We start from the raw sequence: 15,850 nt of genomic DNA, 5'->3' as shown, positions 1-15,850 counted from the left end.
TCCCTGTGTCCCACACCCCCTGCCAACCCAGGTTTGCCCTGCCCCAGTTCAAATTGCTGCTCTTCTGGGTGCATATATAGATGCTGCGCTCAGAAGCAGGTTAATCTGACTCAAACAGGTGTTGCTGTAAATCCATGAAATCCGGAGTTTATTGCTTCATCTTAATTTCATCTGCTGAGTAGCAGCAGCCCAGGTTTAAATTAATGCAGGATATAAACCAACCAATGGACCAATGGGTCCATTGTCCCGCTTCAAGTACCTGTGAAGTATACAAGATAAAATGTGCTAACACTCCTCCTCTCCCAGTCAATGCTGTGTGTGTCTACATATTAACTGTGTGTCATTTGTGTTAATTACTAGTCATTCAAGGAACAAGCCTGTCTGGCCATGTGCTTTCTCTTCCACCTACTGGCAGAGGGGCAGTAATGCAGCTTGGAAGGGCTTCCTGTGTAAATGACTGTGCCACTTGTATTTTGATCTGGGCTAAAACCTAAGATATTTAGGATGACCTCCAGTTTACAGCTTTTCTTCTTGGTTTGTATTGCACATTAATTTGCATATGTGGCGTGTTAAATCCAGTGGTGCAAGTCCTCTGCCAGGCTGCAGTGCTGGACTTCACAGGCCAGGGGAGGTGATAGGCTCCCCCCAGCTGGGAATATACACCTGTGCATACAGCCCAGTATGTGCTGCCCCCTGTGCAGCTTGGCAGGTACCAAACTGAGGAAGACTATGAGCCCCTTCTGCTCCATAGGTTTAAAACTGTGCATTGAACAGCTCTGCAAGGCTTAAACTTGCTGGTGTGTGGGGTCCCAGGATTGCAGTTGTGTATCCTGTCATGCCCATGTGACAGGGCAGGAGGTGCGATTGTTGGAATGAGGGATTGGATCCCATTGCACTCTTAGTTCAACATCTGTCAGTGGCCTCTGGATTTTATTTGGTCTCTATTGTTCCCATGTCAGTGAGAGTAATTATTACTTTTCTCTTTTAGGGTATGGATATAAATAGTTTCAAAGATGCCTTTGAATCCCCCAAAGTAGATTTTGTTCTGTCTCATGCTGTGTACTGCAGAGATGTTTTGAAGCTGAAGAAAGGACAGAGAGCAGTGATCAGCAATGGAAGGGTGAGCTCATTTAGCAGCTTGAGCAATGTATTTGAAATGTGGCCATCAAAGGGGACTTTGGCATAGAGGTCTGGGAATGGATGGCAGAATCTTTCCTGTTGAAGTCTCTGGTGTATATTCAGCTTGACAGTGGCCAACAGTTCCTATCATCTGATGGCTCTTTGATCTATGGGAAGTTTGTGGCTGTAGTCAGTAGTTTCAGGTGCACAAAAAGCATGATCACTGTTGACAATTGGACTACAAGGGCTAAAGGGGTAACAGCTCAAACTACACTCCAACTGCTGAGAAACTAACTCTGGCTCAAAGCTCAGGCAGATTTGCTGGACAGATGCAACATTTGCTGCTGCATCTGGCACTGGGAGAGAGAAGTGGTGCATGCGCATGCACCCCCCCCAGCGGTGAGGGAGGGATGGTGTGGCCCAGCCAGGAACAGGGGAAGGTAAGTGGGGCCCCAGCCTGGGTGGTGGTGGGAGGATTGGAGCTCAGGAGGTCATCCAGGGGTAGGGGGAGCTCCCACTGCTGGGCACACCCTGGCAGAGGCCTTGGGGGCACATGCCCCTTCCCCCATCTCTGCGTGGGGCAGAGGTGGCTGCCGTTGCGCCTCAAGCCCCACTGCAGCTGGCCACATGCAGGTATGGCTCAGCCCAGTGGCAGGACTCATGTGGCATTTGGCTGCTCCCAGGCCAGCTGCAGCGGGGCTTGGGGTGCAAAGCCCAGCCCACAATGGCAGCTGCCTCCACTGCACACAGATCGGGGGGGCAAGTGGCCCCCAAACACAGGGTAGCACGGGTGACTGCAGCAGCAGTGAGGGAGTGGAGCTGGAGCAGGGGCAGACCCTGCAACCAGGGCAGGGCGGGACAGAGCTGCGGGTGGCTTGTCCAGGGGTGCACAGGGAGGGGCAGGCACACACCCTGGGAGGCCATGGGGGGTGTGTGCCCCTGGATCTGCATGCAGGGCAGGACAGGGCAGCCTGCAGCTGTGGGTTAGGGTCGGGCTCTTTCTGGTGGGAAGTTGGCCTGTCCTGCCCTCGGGCCGGGTAGTGGCAGCACTAGGAGTGGGGCTATGGGGGAAGATGGAGGGCTGCAGCCACCCGAAAATTTGCTGTACCCTCCCCAAGCCCTGTTCACAGCACTGCCGCCACCTGCCCCAAGCACAGCGCAGCCCAGCCTCCGCCAGGAACAGCATGGCACACCGTCCCAGCCCGCAGCAGCAACCGCTCTGCCCCATGCAGATCCTGGGTACACAACCCCCATGCCCTCAAGGGGGGGGTGGGGAATGGAAAGGCTGCGCTGGGCTGTTCCCAGCGGGGCGGGGGAGGGGCTAGCCCACACTGTGCTCAGAGTGGGCAGCGGCAGCCCTGGGAGTAGAAATTGGGTGAGCTACAGCAAAATTTTAGGTGGCTGCAGTTTCCCCCATAACCCTGCTCCCAGTGCTGCTGCTGCTTGGCCTTAGCACAGCCAGGAAGAGCCCAGCCCACAGCTGTAGGCTGCCCCGCCCCGCCTCACCTGCAGATCCAGGGGCACACACCCCCGTGCCTTCCCAGGGAGGAAGGGAGGAAGTGCAGTAGATCTTCGGTTGCTTTTAAATTCCAAAAGTGATCTATTTAAAAAGGTTGGAGACAACTGGGATAGAGGGTGTCTATATCCAGAGGTCTCCATCCAGTACCTTACAGTAGTACTGTTTGACTTAAGCAGATACTCTGATCGCAGTACTTTGTTCCCAACTGTGGAGCCCAGTTGTTCACAGCAATTAGTTTTGGACTTTAAATAGAAGCAGGTGCCATGGAGTATTGCATATTCTAGTGTTCCACATTCCTTGACATGTAATTAAACATTCTGCGTGATGAGTCATAATATTTTGTTCCTGATATTAGCAATGTAGTAAGAATTGCCTAAACAACTCTAATATATTTGGAAAATCTCGTTTCTCCAGCATACGATGCTTTCTGTGGAGTTGGATTTTGGTCTGGAATTCCACTGTACCATCAAGAGTTTGCTCTGTGTAATGTGACCAAGTGCTCAGTAGATATTAAGAGTATATATTTTATGTATCTAAAAGTCTTGTTTGTGCAAAATGTTGACCTGTTAACACATGTATTTAGTACCCTGTGAGCCAAGGACACTTGGCACTCTATGGATCAGGTTCCAGTTATTTTTTGTTTATTTGTTTTTTCTTTTTTCAAATTTGAATGCAACACTTACCTAGTAACCCTGTATCTGTATTTTTCTTAGATTATTGGTCCCTTGGAAGATGGTGAGATGTTCAATCAAGATGACTTCCACCTCTTGGAGAACATTATATTAAAGACATCAGGACAGAAAATCAAATCCCATATTCAGCAGTTGGGGGTAGAGGAGGATCTGTAAGTGAATATAAAAAGAACTGAATAGTCAGTTTGAAAGCCGAGCTGCACCATGGCCTTATGTAATGTGGAACTAGAAAGGCAAGCAAACTATTGTCTAGATCAGGGGTTCTCAGAGTTGTTTATGCCGCGGCCCAGCAGTCACAGCCGACTGCAGCTAGAATTTCTGGCCAGCAGCCAGGTAAGGATACCCCCTCGGGCAGGGAGATGGGCCAAACCCTGTACTGCCACAGGCCCTGCACAAGAATCCACCACCTCTTTGCCAGGCTCTGGGGAGGCCACGGTTTGCTGGTCCATGGCCACTTCCAGTCCAGCAGCTGACCTGCCGCAGCCCAGCACCACGCCACAGCCCAAGTATTGAGAACCCCTGGTATAGATTGTGCAAGGTGCACATTGGAGAGAGAGTGTAAACAACCTGCCATGTATGGGCCAGTCAGAATATTCAAAGGAATAACTTGGGAGGGAAAAAACACTTTTTAAATTGCTATGTGGAGTAGAATCAGCTTTTACAGCTCTCTCTAATCCAGGGAACCTCATGTCAAAATAAATATTTGAAATGATTGTAAAACAAATAGCCACAAAAGTTGGATCACTGAAATAATCATTTGAACAGGAAGCTGAGTGACTTGGGTGTGCAGCACATTTTTTATTAGATGAGGATTTCATCTTTAGGAAAGGTTTTACCTTGGTGATAGTGGAATGGGGTGAGAGATGACAAGAATATGGTGGAATAAAATGTACATGGGTTCTCCTTGTTCATGATTATGTCAAGACACTTTTTATGTGGGTAAAAATGTCTCTGCTACTGTGGCCTGTGTTAGGGATTAAATCATTAAAATTCCTGCATACTAATAAATTTGCTCCTAGAGATGCTTCCTGGATTACCTCTCCATTTCCATAAATTAAACACGAGAAGCCTAGCTTCACATAATATCTGGCAACTCTTGCTTTTTTAACTTTTAAGATCAAAAGTTGTTTTTATACCCTTTAAATCTGTAAACTCTGTTCCTCTCTGGTTACGGTTTTACACACTATGTGTGCTCTATAGCATCACTGCAGTATATATTTAAAAACAGGAGGGGGAGGATGAAAAGGGATAAAAGATGTTATGAGGAATATGTTTTCAAGAGCAGTTGGGGGTTTAGTTAATCTTTGATTCATATTTAGTGAGTAATACAGATGCATAATGCATATTTTAATAATACATTTACTTATCAATGTAAGAGCAGGTGCTGTTTTTAAAACACAATTCATTCTTTGTTATTCAGGTATTTAAGGGGCGAATGTTAGGAAAAGCAGGTGGAAGTGAGAGAGAGAGAGAGACAGAGATGGACATCCTGATCCATACCAGTCAAATATAGTATAATTTTAAAACTATCCTCTTCAAGTTCAAAACAATTCAACTGTTTCCACATGAATCTGAAACCTACACATGGTTCTGTTTTATCATTTGAGCTTCTAACAAAGTGTATAGGATCTCCTCTCTAAGCCATTCGCAGTTTGTGCAGTTTGCAGAACATAATCATCTTCCTATGACAATCTGCTGCTGTTTACATGTCAATAGCATACCTTTTCATATGGTCAAACATTAAGTACAAAGAGCTTCATTCTTCTTACACACCAAAATTCTCCAACAATGGATGTTAAGTGTTATATGTTCATTCTTTTATCCCCATGCTCATACTTCTCAGCAAAAAAGGAAAAGGGAGGAGGACTGAGACCTCTATACCAATAGGAGGACTAAGAAGAAGACATGGGCTGTGTTTGGACAATGCTGAATCTAGGGCCTGGGAAGCAGAGGCCCAGCTTCCTGAAAAGCTTGGGAGTTAAACTGCATTCTAGGTTAGAAAACATGCCAGAATTTGGCAGATTTAACGAGGTTTATGGCCTTGTTATGAATACTTTGCACAGCTGTTGCTGTAAATCCATGAAACTCAAGAGTTAATAATGGAAGAGTTGGAAGACTCTTACTAGAGTTGACAGGCCATCACTAGCCGGCACTGCTGTAACATGCAGCTCATCTTCATTGTTCAGTTCTGCAGATTTCTAATCTGCTCCCACAGAATTGAAGCTTATAAAAAGTTTTTAATAACTGAAAATTTATAACACACTCAATATTACATTATTTGTTCAGGAGAATATTAAACAGAAAATATTGCCAACAGTGATTTCTCACTGATTGTGCTAATCTGATGCATTTTAAATTTGTTCTATGCATGGGATTGCATCCAGCTCCCTAAGAGAATTGTAGAGTAAAAGGGAGCCCAGTGAGTGTACTGAGGTGCAAGTTTGAATCTCCTACTGAGAGAAGCTGTGGAGGTATCACATTCAGCCCCTTGAAATTAAATCTGTGTTGCACTGCTTAAGCCATGTTACACATTCTGGAGTGATGAAGATGGGTCACTAATCGTATTTTGCAGATGATGAAGTTTATACATGTTTATGATCTTCAGAGCTTCTTGAGAGTTACATAGTGATCTTTGTGGTTAGGGAGGAGTATGATGAAACCTATACTCCATGCAAGAAATCCTAAACGTGTTGCTTTTTCAGACTACAGTGTGTCTTTAAAAATGTGCTGTTCTGCATGGTTGTAGCAGTTAAGAATCTTTTTTGACAGCCAGTAAAATGTATAATCTCATATTATAATCTGGCCTTTATTTTATATCTATCAGTCTGCATTAATACAGAGTGAAATACATAACTGTTCAGAGTATTTGTAAACCTTCTTTCTTTCAGGGCAAGTGACTTGGTAATGAAGGTTGATGCCCTTCTGTCAGCTCAGCCAAAAGGAGAAGCAAGGATCGAATACCATTTTTTTGAAGAGAGATACAGGTACAAAGTTGATGCTTGCATTTGTTGAATATGTTTCTTCTACATTATCTTAGGTTTATATCTTAGTAGGCTTCTGAGTACCCCTGTATAGCAACAGAAAAATCCTAAAATGTTCTCAGGACCTGGCAGTAATGTTTTGGGCTTCACAAAACACAAGGTAGACATTTCATAAGAGTATTTGGCTACAAAAGCAAATGGCTGGTGTGTGTTGTCCCTTTGGCTCACCCAGCTCCAGGTGATTAAAAATGGTTTTATTTGAGTACATGCATAACCTTCCAATTTGACATCATTGCTGTCATTTTTACTCATATAATATAACATTTTGAAGTGAGAGGGACAACAAAGGCTTTCTCTGTAAAACTGTTAATTTAAAAAGGCTTCTTTAAATCTAGATTGTTGTCCCTCTTTCTTTGTTTAGTGCAGTTAAATTGAGACCAAAGGAGGGAGAGACATACTTCGATGTGGTGGCTATCGTTGACCCTGTTACCAGAGATGCTCAAAGGCTTGCTCCATTACTTTTGGTCTGTATACAGTGTTGTATTGCACTAAGTGGCAATTAAGAGACATTAAAATCAGTTTTAAATTATTTGTTTGGTAGTTTTTGGATTATTTAAATGTTACAGACAGTTTCACAGAGTAGTTGTGAGTCTTCAGTGAATAAATATTTGTAAATTTCCTTTGAATTCTTAGATTGCAAGTCTGTCTGATATGCAAAGCATAGAATTGTTTACACTTCAGTCATTTATCTCTTAATTAGCAAGCTAGGCCATTTCTTTAATGTCAGACCAGCCTTCCAATTGGAAGCCTAACTTCAAAAACTTGAATCCATATTTAGACAGGATTTTTCTGTTTTCATGGATAAAATTAGACTTGCATCTCCAGATACTTGCACAAGAGTCCCTTTGATATAATGCAGAAAAGTTTCTTTAGCATGTTAATGAAAAACTAATAGTACTACATAATAAATGATAAATGGGTCATGGTAAGGCTGCTTGTAAGCATTTTGTTGTTTGATCATTGTAGACCAGTTTAGTTCTACAGACAATATTTTTAAGTCTGCATCTTGCCTACTTTTTGGAATATCCCCAAATCATGGGTAAAATATAGTGAAACAGATAATTACACCAATTAAATAAAATTAGGTGGGGGCAGTGTTGAAAAGGGGGATTATGTTAAATACTCCCCTAAGGCTTTATTTGTTAAAAAAAACTTGTTCTCTCTCTTTCTCTCTCTAGGTTCTGAATCAACTGATAAATATGAATCTAAGAGTTTTTATGAACTGCCAGTCTAAACTTTCTGACATGCCTCTGAAGAGGTAAGGAACTCCACGCCAGAGTAGAGAAAGGAGACACGTGATAGTAAACATGGCATATAAGACAGGTGATACGGTGAATGTTTACAAGACATAAAAATAGAATTCTTGAATCGGGAAAGACCCTCATAGCCAATCTTCACTAAAAAACCTTGCCTTGACCCAGGTGTTCATGCAGTTTTATTATAAGACTCCATAACTCTGGTGTGCTGTGCATGCTTCAAGCTGTTAGAAGTATGTGGCCCACCAAGGTCATTACAGTGGTCTACCATATTCTCTATTAAATCAAAAAGAATTAGAAAAGCAAAACAGAGTTCCATGTCCTTGCTGTGCAGTGATTCGTTTATTTGCTCATATGCACATGTGCTGTTCAGTGTCTCACTTGCAGCTGTGTTGAGCTCTCACACAACATCCTACATGTGGCTGCCCTCCACCTCCTTACAGGTAGCTATCAATTCGGTTTGAGTTGTGTAACTTCACATGGTAACTTGACCATGTTGAGTCTGTTACACACAGATACACATAGACCAGTACCTTGGAGAGCTGTTCACCCTGCTTGGAGCTTATAACGTGACTTCCATCCATGGGTTTCCAGATTGCCTTGTGGGTGGTGATGAGAGAAATTGTTGGTGCCAAGTGGTTCCTTTTATGTATTTCAGAGAAATAGAGTGTGTGGCATTATTTTAAATGGATGTTTCAACTAACGTTGGCTTGTGATGTTTGCAGAACTTGCATACGCCACTCTAAATTAATATGTCCAATTATGTGAATGCAAAAAGAATGTTACAGACTGGCCTATAGTTATACTGCAAAACAAAAAGATCCCAACAGATTTTATTCCTTTTATCTGCCTAGAGTGAACTAAAACATGGTGTTTATGATGCCTGCCTCTGCTGTTGCATATTTCAGACTCTGGAACAATTGTCTTTATCACAGTGGTTTAGTTGATGCTTCTATATAAAGATTAAAACTGGTTGAAAGTTGAAATTTCCACCTTGTGGAAAACAACTTGAATCTTGTTTTCATTCTGATTTAAAAAATAAAAGACAGCTATTGTAATGTGTGATTTTGATCTATTCATAGTGCATTATATAACATAATGTGTCAAGAAATATGGAAACAAAAATAGAATTTAATTAAGTAAAATTCAGAAAGAGTTATTTTCAAACTTTTGAAAATACAAAAATATACCCATTTTCCAACAGAATTTTTAAGTTTTAAGTATTTTTCTATGGGAATTTGTCAGTCATTACAACATTTTTAAGCATTTTGATTTTGACAAAAAACATTTTTTAGTTAAATTATTTAAATGAAAAAATTCTTCCACGTTCTAATTAAACTATTATAGCTATTAAGTTTTAAGAAGAGTCTCCTAAAATAAAATGATATATCTGGTAAAGTGGTGGAGACTTTGAGAGATGCTTTTGATTTACAAACATCACTGGGTTAAGTGTGATTCCTTTGGCAAAGATCCTATAAGTAAAAATCCAGTAGTGGACTGCCAACTTCTTGAAACTTGTTATAGAAAAATGACTTGTCAATGAGAGTTAATGACTTACAAAATATGGCAGTAAATCATTCCAGTATCTTTCTGTTTGGAATTTCAGCTTTTATCGCTATGTGTTGGAGCCTGAGATTTCCTTCACAGCAGATGACAACTTTGCTCCTGGTCCAATTGCCAAATTCCTAGATATGCCTCAGTCCCCGCTGTTTACTCTGAATCTAAATACCCCTGAGAGCTGGATGGTGGAGTCTGTCAGAACTCCGTATGACCTTGATAACATTTACTTGGAGGAGGTAAGATACTTACTCCCCACTCACTCCTTGTCTGGAACATGGAGGCATTTTGGAACCTTAAACTACCTGGTCATAAAGTACACAGAAGGGAGGGGTGCTATGTTTTTTTCCAAGCTTAGGACATGTTGTGCAGAGAAACTGTTTCATGTCTGAGTACAGCATTTCACAGAAATGGACAAGAGGCAGCCGTGAACCAGAAGAGGGGGTTCTTAATTAAAACAGCTTTCTGATAGATCATCTTGGAGATATTCTCTGGAATTAATAAATTGGTCTACAATGATCAAACAACAAAATGCTTACAAGCAGCTTACCATGACCCATTTATTGTTTATTATGTAGTACATGCTGCCTACCATAGCCTTAGGAAACCATTAAAACAACTCAAGATGAAACAACTCTTCTTTGCTTCAAGGCACGGGCTGATATCCTGGGCAATTCTCTTTTTCCCTGGAATAAGCTATTGCACAGCTGAGTAGGAACAACTGCAGGTTTTAGAACCATTTTAGATTGTGTTTATTTTTTAAAAATAATTTTGTGTGTATCTAGCGTATGTGAAAGATGCCAGATTGAGCGCCCTGGAGGCTGAAGTCCTCTATTTATCCACAGAACAGGTATGGCATGGGCAGTGGCAGTACAAGCTTCCCCATCAATGTGCCTCAACCCTGACCTGGAGGAACCACCTCTAGAGGTGAGAGGGTAGTTCAGTCTCCAGAACCCTTCAGTCCTTGGCTTTTGTGCTGAGATTGACAAACATAGTGCCGACTGTGGAGGTGGCTCTTGTCATGTGGACCTCTGTCTACTGCAAACCGAAGCAAGACCACCAAACTCACTTCAAAGAGGGCACCACTAGCTAACAGTTGGTAACTCCCCTTTGGCCTGGATTAGTCTGACTGCAGATATGTAGTCTGGTAGCAGCCCTCCCCCTTTATTTTTCTCTTCCTCTAATGTATCTGGAAAAGGCCAAAGTCAGATGGAGTACAGATCAATAGATACACCAGTAGCAGAGACTAGCATTGCTTATCCCATGCTAATTATGAAGCAGTTCATACAGTCTGAGAGTGTATATGTATTACCATTCCTGTATTGCCCATAGTTAAATTATAAATGGGCATTTAAAGGGATACCACTACCATTTTAGGCCTCTGAATTTAGGTTTGCCAGATGTATTTTCTGAGGGGGGGGTTTTTTGGTGGTGCCTAGATACTTAGAGAGATTCTGAGGAAAAGAATCTGAATCTAAGACTTTTGTAGTCCTGGGTTACTCAATAATACTAGCATTATGTGTATGTGTGCGTGCGCAAATTTCAGTGCCTGATACGTAGAGTAGGGCCATCTCTGAAATGCAGTTCACTGATGCTACCAATCTGAGCAGGCTGTCTCACAGTAACGTAGTGGTAGCTCCTCAAGAGCAGGTCCAGACCCCCAGAGTAGCAGGGGTTTAAGACTGAAGTACATTGGGGGGGTAGTTTTGCTCAGCACTTCTGTTCTGAATTATTTGCAGCCAGTCATATCAGTCTTTAATTTTAGACAGCCACCTAGCACACTGTGGGCAGTAGGTGAGGCAATAACAACAAAAATTAATACAGCTTTATATTCTTGGGGAACAATAGTCTTGGACTAGACCATAGCTTGATAGATCTAGATTCAGGTTTAAACTTTGTCACAGACTTTGGCATCAGGAAGGTCATTTTATCTAAATTCCCCATTTGTGAAAAGGGAGATTATAATTAGGGCTGTGCAGAGCTTTGGTCCCTGATTTGATTTGGCGGAGATTCGGCCTGATTTGATGGCTGAATCTCCGAATCCAAACTGATTCAGAAAGATTCAGTGATTCGGACACAGACACAGCTTTAAATGTTTTTTCTACATACCTCAAGGTACCAGCTCAGCTCGTGAACGCTTCTATGCTGGGGCAGATGGAGCATCCCACAGGAGTGCAGGGGGGTCCCCAGCACGCTCGGCAGCACACCTGGAAGTGGACCAGAAGCACTTCTGGGTCTGCCGGGAAGCACACACTGCCCCCCTCTCCTCCCCCCAGCGACTGGTACCTCCTATGTCTGGGGGGGCACCAGGGGTCTCCCCGTGGCTGATCGGGTGGGGGGGGCCCTGCACACAGTGGCAGACCCGGAAGCGAACTGGAAGTACTTCCAGTGCATTTCTGGGTTCACTGCCAAGCATGTGGGGGACCCCCTGCACTCCTGTGGGTTGCTCCATCTGCCCCAGCATAGCAGCATTAACGAGCTGTGCTGGTACCTAGACGTATGTAGAAAAAATATTTAAAGCTGTGTCTATGGCTGAATCGCTGATTCTCCGAATCAGCATTGAATCTTCAGATTTGGATTCAGCTGAATCGAATCGGGGACAGTGATCTGAATCAACAAATCTAATTGCTGTCCCCAATTCGGGCCAAGTCCGAATTGAATACAGCCCATTTTGCACACCCCTAATTATAATGCTTCCTTTTCCCTACCCTTTGTCTGTTCAGGCTGTAAGCAGTTTGGGTCAAGGACTCTTGCTGTAGGTCCATAAGGTCCCTTTCTCAATGGGGCTGTTGTCTCTCTTGGGGTTTTCTAGGGGCTAATTTAATATCAATAGCCCACCAAAATAGAAATTAAAAATGCTCTAATTTTAGAAACAAAACCGTAATTGTGAGGAAATGCCACAAATATTCCAGAGAGCAATTAAGCACTAGGGAGCACAAGTGCAAACATCTGTTTGAGACATTCCTAAATGCAGCAATGTTTTTTTTTTTTTCTTCTTTGCAGGTGGATAATATAGTAGCTGCAGAATATGAATTGGAGTATTTGCTTCTGGAAGGACACTGTTATGATATCACTACTGGACAGCCACCTCGGGGACTCCAGTTCACGTTGGGAACTTCAACCAAACCTGTTGTTGTTGATACAATTGTCATGGCCAACTTAGTACGTGTCCTTTTTTCATACAGACAACAAATGGTCTCCCTTCTGTCACTTGTTATATATATAGATCCAGTTAGTACAGTTACTTGTTAGCCCCAAGTCCCCAGGATATCTCTCTTAGTTTGTTAATAATAGATGTGAATGTTGTTTACGTCCCAGGGACTTTGATGGTTTGGTTCCAGGTAGGGGGAGAATGCCTGGAGTCTAATGCTGGTTGGATTTGTTGGAGATACCTTATTCCTAACCATGTGAATGGAGGAGCCTTGTTTGTAGATTGGGTTGACTGTGGTCATTAGTAAGACGCACTCAGTCCCTCCACATCCCAAATTATCCAGAACACTCTTGGAAGTAGGGCAGCAGCTTAAGAGCATCATTATAAGCAAAATGTTTTTTTGTGGAAAGTCAATCAGTTGCCCAGTTTGTGTAGACTGGATCCCTCTCCACAGCAACATCAGCATAAGTCCATGTAACCCTGTTTACCATTTGAGTTTCTCCCTAGTGCGTCTTCTTCATCACAGCTTGTTCAGAGTGCTTGCTGTTTGCTTCCTGGTGTTGCCTTCTTTATACCGGCTATTTGTGGAGTATGAGTTGATGTGAAATTGATTTTGTTGATTTGACACTTTTCTAATGTCTTGCTCTGCATGTTGTTAAAAGAACAACTTGAACCTTCTGCTGAGAAGTATTTGATGCCACCCATAACACTCATGGTTAACAAACCTCCATGACTTTGCAAAATTAGATTCATAGGCTCTCTCTGGATATTTGTTTGCTTAGTACGCACTGCACGGCCAGCATTTTTAAATACTGATTTTAAAAACAAATTCCATTTGATTTTTTTTGTGTTGCCCTTTCTATGTGGGAGAGCCTCTTCAGCATTCTACTTGGGTATTTTTTCTGGTATAGTATCTCCTCTAATCTAAATACTATGAACAACACCTTTTTCTTTTTTGCATAATTCCTACTTTCTTCACTATCAGTTGTCCATAATTTTGTTCTTAGCTTAGTATTGAGTTTTGTGCCCATGAGATTGGGGTGTACTTAATGGCTACAACTTTTTAATTAGCTTATTTGAGCACAAACACATGCGTATGCATTTTTTGGTACACACTCTCAACCTTTGTACTTTAATAGAAACTAGTAATTTTTAACCAGTTGAACAGGCACACACATTCAGTTGTTCAAAAACTAGAATGTTTCTGAAGTTGTGAATAAGTGTGCTCCAAAAAATACAGAAGCCTGTGTTTATACGTGTGTATATGTATGTATATATAAGTATGTATGTATGTGTGTGTGTACTATATTTTTTTGTAAAGTTGTGCCTGGTAGATATGTTACACCAGGGGTAGGCAACCCCTGGTATGCATGCCACAGCATAGCATGCAAAGGCATTTTGCTTGACACTTGAGCCTTGGGACGGGGGCCAGGGCTGCACTGCCACAACAAGGATCAGGCCCCTCACAGCTCCCCCACCATCCGCCCCTGGCACGCCAACATCTTGCAAGTCAAGGTTGTGGGTGTTTGTGGCACTCTGCCCAAAAACATTGCCAACCCCTGTGTTACACCATTTATAGGATATTAATTCTTCTTGCTTTTCCTGTAAGTCTGTTCCAGTGCTTATTTGTTGGCAATTTGCTCAGCATAGCAATGACATGAAAATAAAAAATTGTGACCATTGTGATATTTAGCAGGTAGTGGTTTGAAACCATTTATCCAGTAGAGGTAAGCCCCCAAGTTAGACATTCTGGTTACTTTTGCAGAAACACAGCCTAGAAGCCTGCTTTTGGATTCTCTCCGCAAAATGACTAATTGAGAAGTTTCATTCATTTAAGAAATTCTCCTAGACCTATTGATATTGTTTGTTTTTAAATAAGAAATTCCATCAGCAGTTCTTCCTGTTCTTATCTGGGCTTTGAAGGTTAAAGATGTTTTAACCAGCTGACTTATGAGCAACTGTAATTGAATCTAATATGGGTGACAATACAGAAGAATTATTAAGTTAGAGCTAGGAAGCAGCAGCAAAACAAAATGTTCACTGAAGTTTTACTTTCCTTTCACAGGGTTACTTCCAGCTCAAAGCCAATCCTGGGGCCTGGGTCCTGAAGCTCAGGAAAGGGAGGTCTGAGGACATCTATAGAATTTATAGGTGAGGCAATATGACAGCTACTTTCTGTTTTTTTGTTTTCTTATGAACTTTTTGAAGTGAACAAACAGAATAGATAGCTGATAGTTCCTTTACCAAGTAGTAGCTAATTACATATTTCATTAAACACATTATTCATTCTCTGAGAAGAAATCTAATACATTCCATTATGTGAACTTCTACATGTACATGTTTGATAGATTATATCCCATTCTTGAAGATTTGTTTCCTGATATTTGAGGTTTTTGTAGGTTGGGGAGTACATGAAAAAGAAGCACAAAATAAAATGTCACTTGTGCTTTGATTGCACAGCTAAGTGTCTTGTTTTTATTTTCAGCCATGATGGTACGGATTCTCCACCTGATGCTAACGAAGTAATTGTTGTTCTCAACAACTTCAAGAGCAAAATTATTAAAGTGAAGGTAAGTATGAAAATAACAGTGCAGGAGCTTCTCACATGGCAGGACAGTTTAAGGCATTTGGGCATGAACAAAAGGTTATTTTAGGACTGTCATTCCTTCTATACCTCTGCATTAGGGTCACCATGCACACAATGGAGCGAGCAGAAAGATCAGAAAATCACTGATGCATTTCTGGATGGCACTGTTCTGTCACTAAGCAGTTTGTGATAGCAGTGTACTTGAGCCTTACAGGACTCAATCCAAAGCCCACAGATTCCTATCAATTTCAGTGCTTTTTATCAGTCACCTTGACAATTTATAAATATTACCCTTGTTTCACACACTGGAAAACAGGAAGAGAGGGTTGAAGTGATTTGTTTTGTTTGTAGGGCAGGCCAGTGACAGAGTGTAGTCTAAAATCCAGTTCACCTGGATTTTAGCCTTGTCCCATAGCCTATCTGTTGCATCACAAGACCTGTTCTGGTACATGTACAAGTATTAACCTCCTTCGTAGGAGACACCTATGTGGTCCCTTAGGCTGTACACTGTAATAAATGGTTTAATGATTTGTAAAACAGGTTTTTTTAAAGGAAGGAAAATCAAGTGAATTTTAAAATTAGAAAGAGAAGGATGAACATGAATGCCATTTATAAGAATATTTTAGCAACATAAGCATGAAGTGTAAAACCCAAGTATCTGAGGCTTTCAGGATATTAGAGCTGTACTTTAACTTTAGGCATTTTCATTATGCCTCCAGTGACTATATATGCAGAATAGGGGATTTGACATGCAGCTGCAGTAATTTGTATGCAGATTAGAAACACAATTTTGCTCACAATTTTATAAGCATGATTGAATGTGCAAAATCTAAAAAAAATCAGTATCTTTAATATAGCTCCCCTCCATGTACCTAATAATAATTAACGAACACATATGTAAGTTCTGTGCATTGGGTAACATGCATGT

At 41.8% G+C, this 15,850-nt stretch overlaps 1 protein-coding gene across 3 annotated transcripts in view; it reads left to right on the top strand.

Moving 5' to 3' along the window:
* UGGT1 (UDP-glucose glycoprotein glucosyltransferase 1) overlaps nucleotides 1–15,850 on the top strand; it is an 89,804-nt gene that overhangs the window by 59,345 nt on the left and 14,609 nt on the right. For all 3 annotated transcript variants that reach the window (XM_019503714.1, XM_019503713.1, XM_019503712.1), the window contains 9 exons: nucleotides 989–1,120; nucleotides 3,352–3,482; nucleotides 6,219–6,314; nucleotides 6,733–6,835; nucleotides 7,550–7,629; nucleotides 9,234–9,423; nucleotides 12,188–12,346; nucleotides 14,401–14,486; nucleotides 14,821–14,905. In XM_019503714.1, coding sequence (XP_019359259.1) covers nucleotides 989–1,120; nucleotides 3,352–3,482; nucleotides 6,219–6,314; nucleotides 6,733–6,835; nucleotides 7,550–7,629; nucleotides 9,234–9,423; nucleotides 12,188–12,346; nucleotides 14,401–14,486; nucleotides 14,821–14,905 — 1,062 coding nt within the window. The remainder of the gene's footprint in view (nucleotides 1–988; nucleotides 1,121–3,351; nucleotides 3,483–6,218; nucleotides 6,315–6,732; nucleotides 6,836–7,549; nucleotides 7,630–9,233; nucleotides 9,424–12,187; nucleotides 12,347–14,400; nucleotides 14,487–14,820; nucleotides 14,906–15,850) is intronic.

Source organism: Gavialis gangeticus, unplaced genomic scaffold (genome assembly GCF_001723915.1).
Source record: "Gavialis gangeticus isolate Ggan-Ray unplaced genomic scaffold, GavGan_comp1, whole genome shotgun sequence".
Taxonomy (NCBI): domain Eukaryota; kingdom Metazoa; phylum Chordata; order Crocodylia; family Gavialidae; genus Gavialis; species Gavialis gangeticus.
The sequence above is the reverse complement of the archived record's forward strand: the minus strand, read 5'-3'. Positions and strand labels throughout refer to the sequence as shown.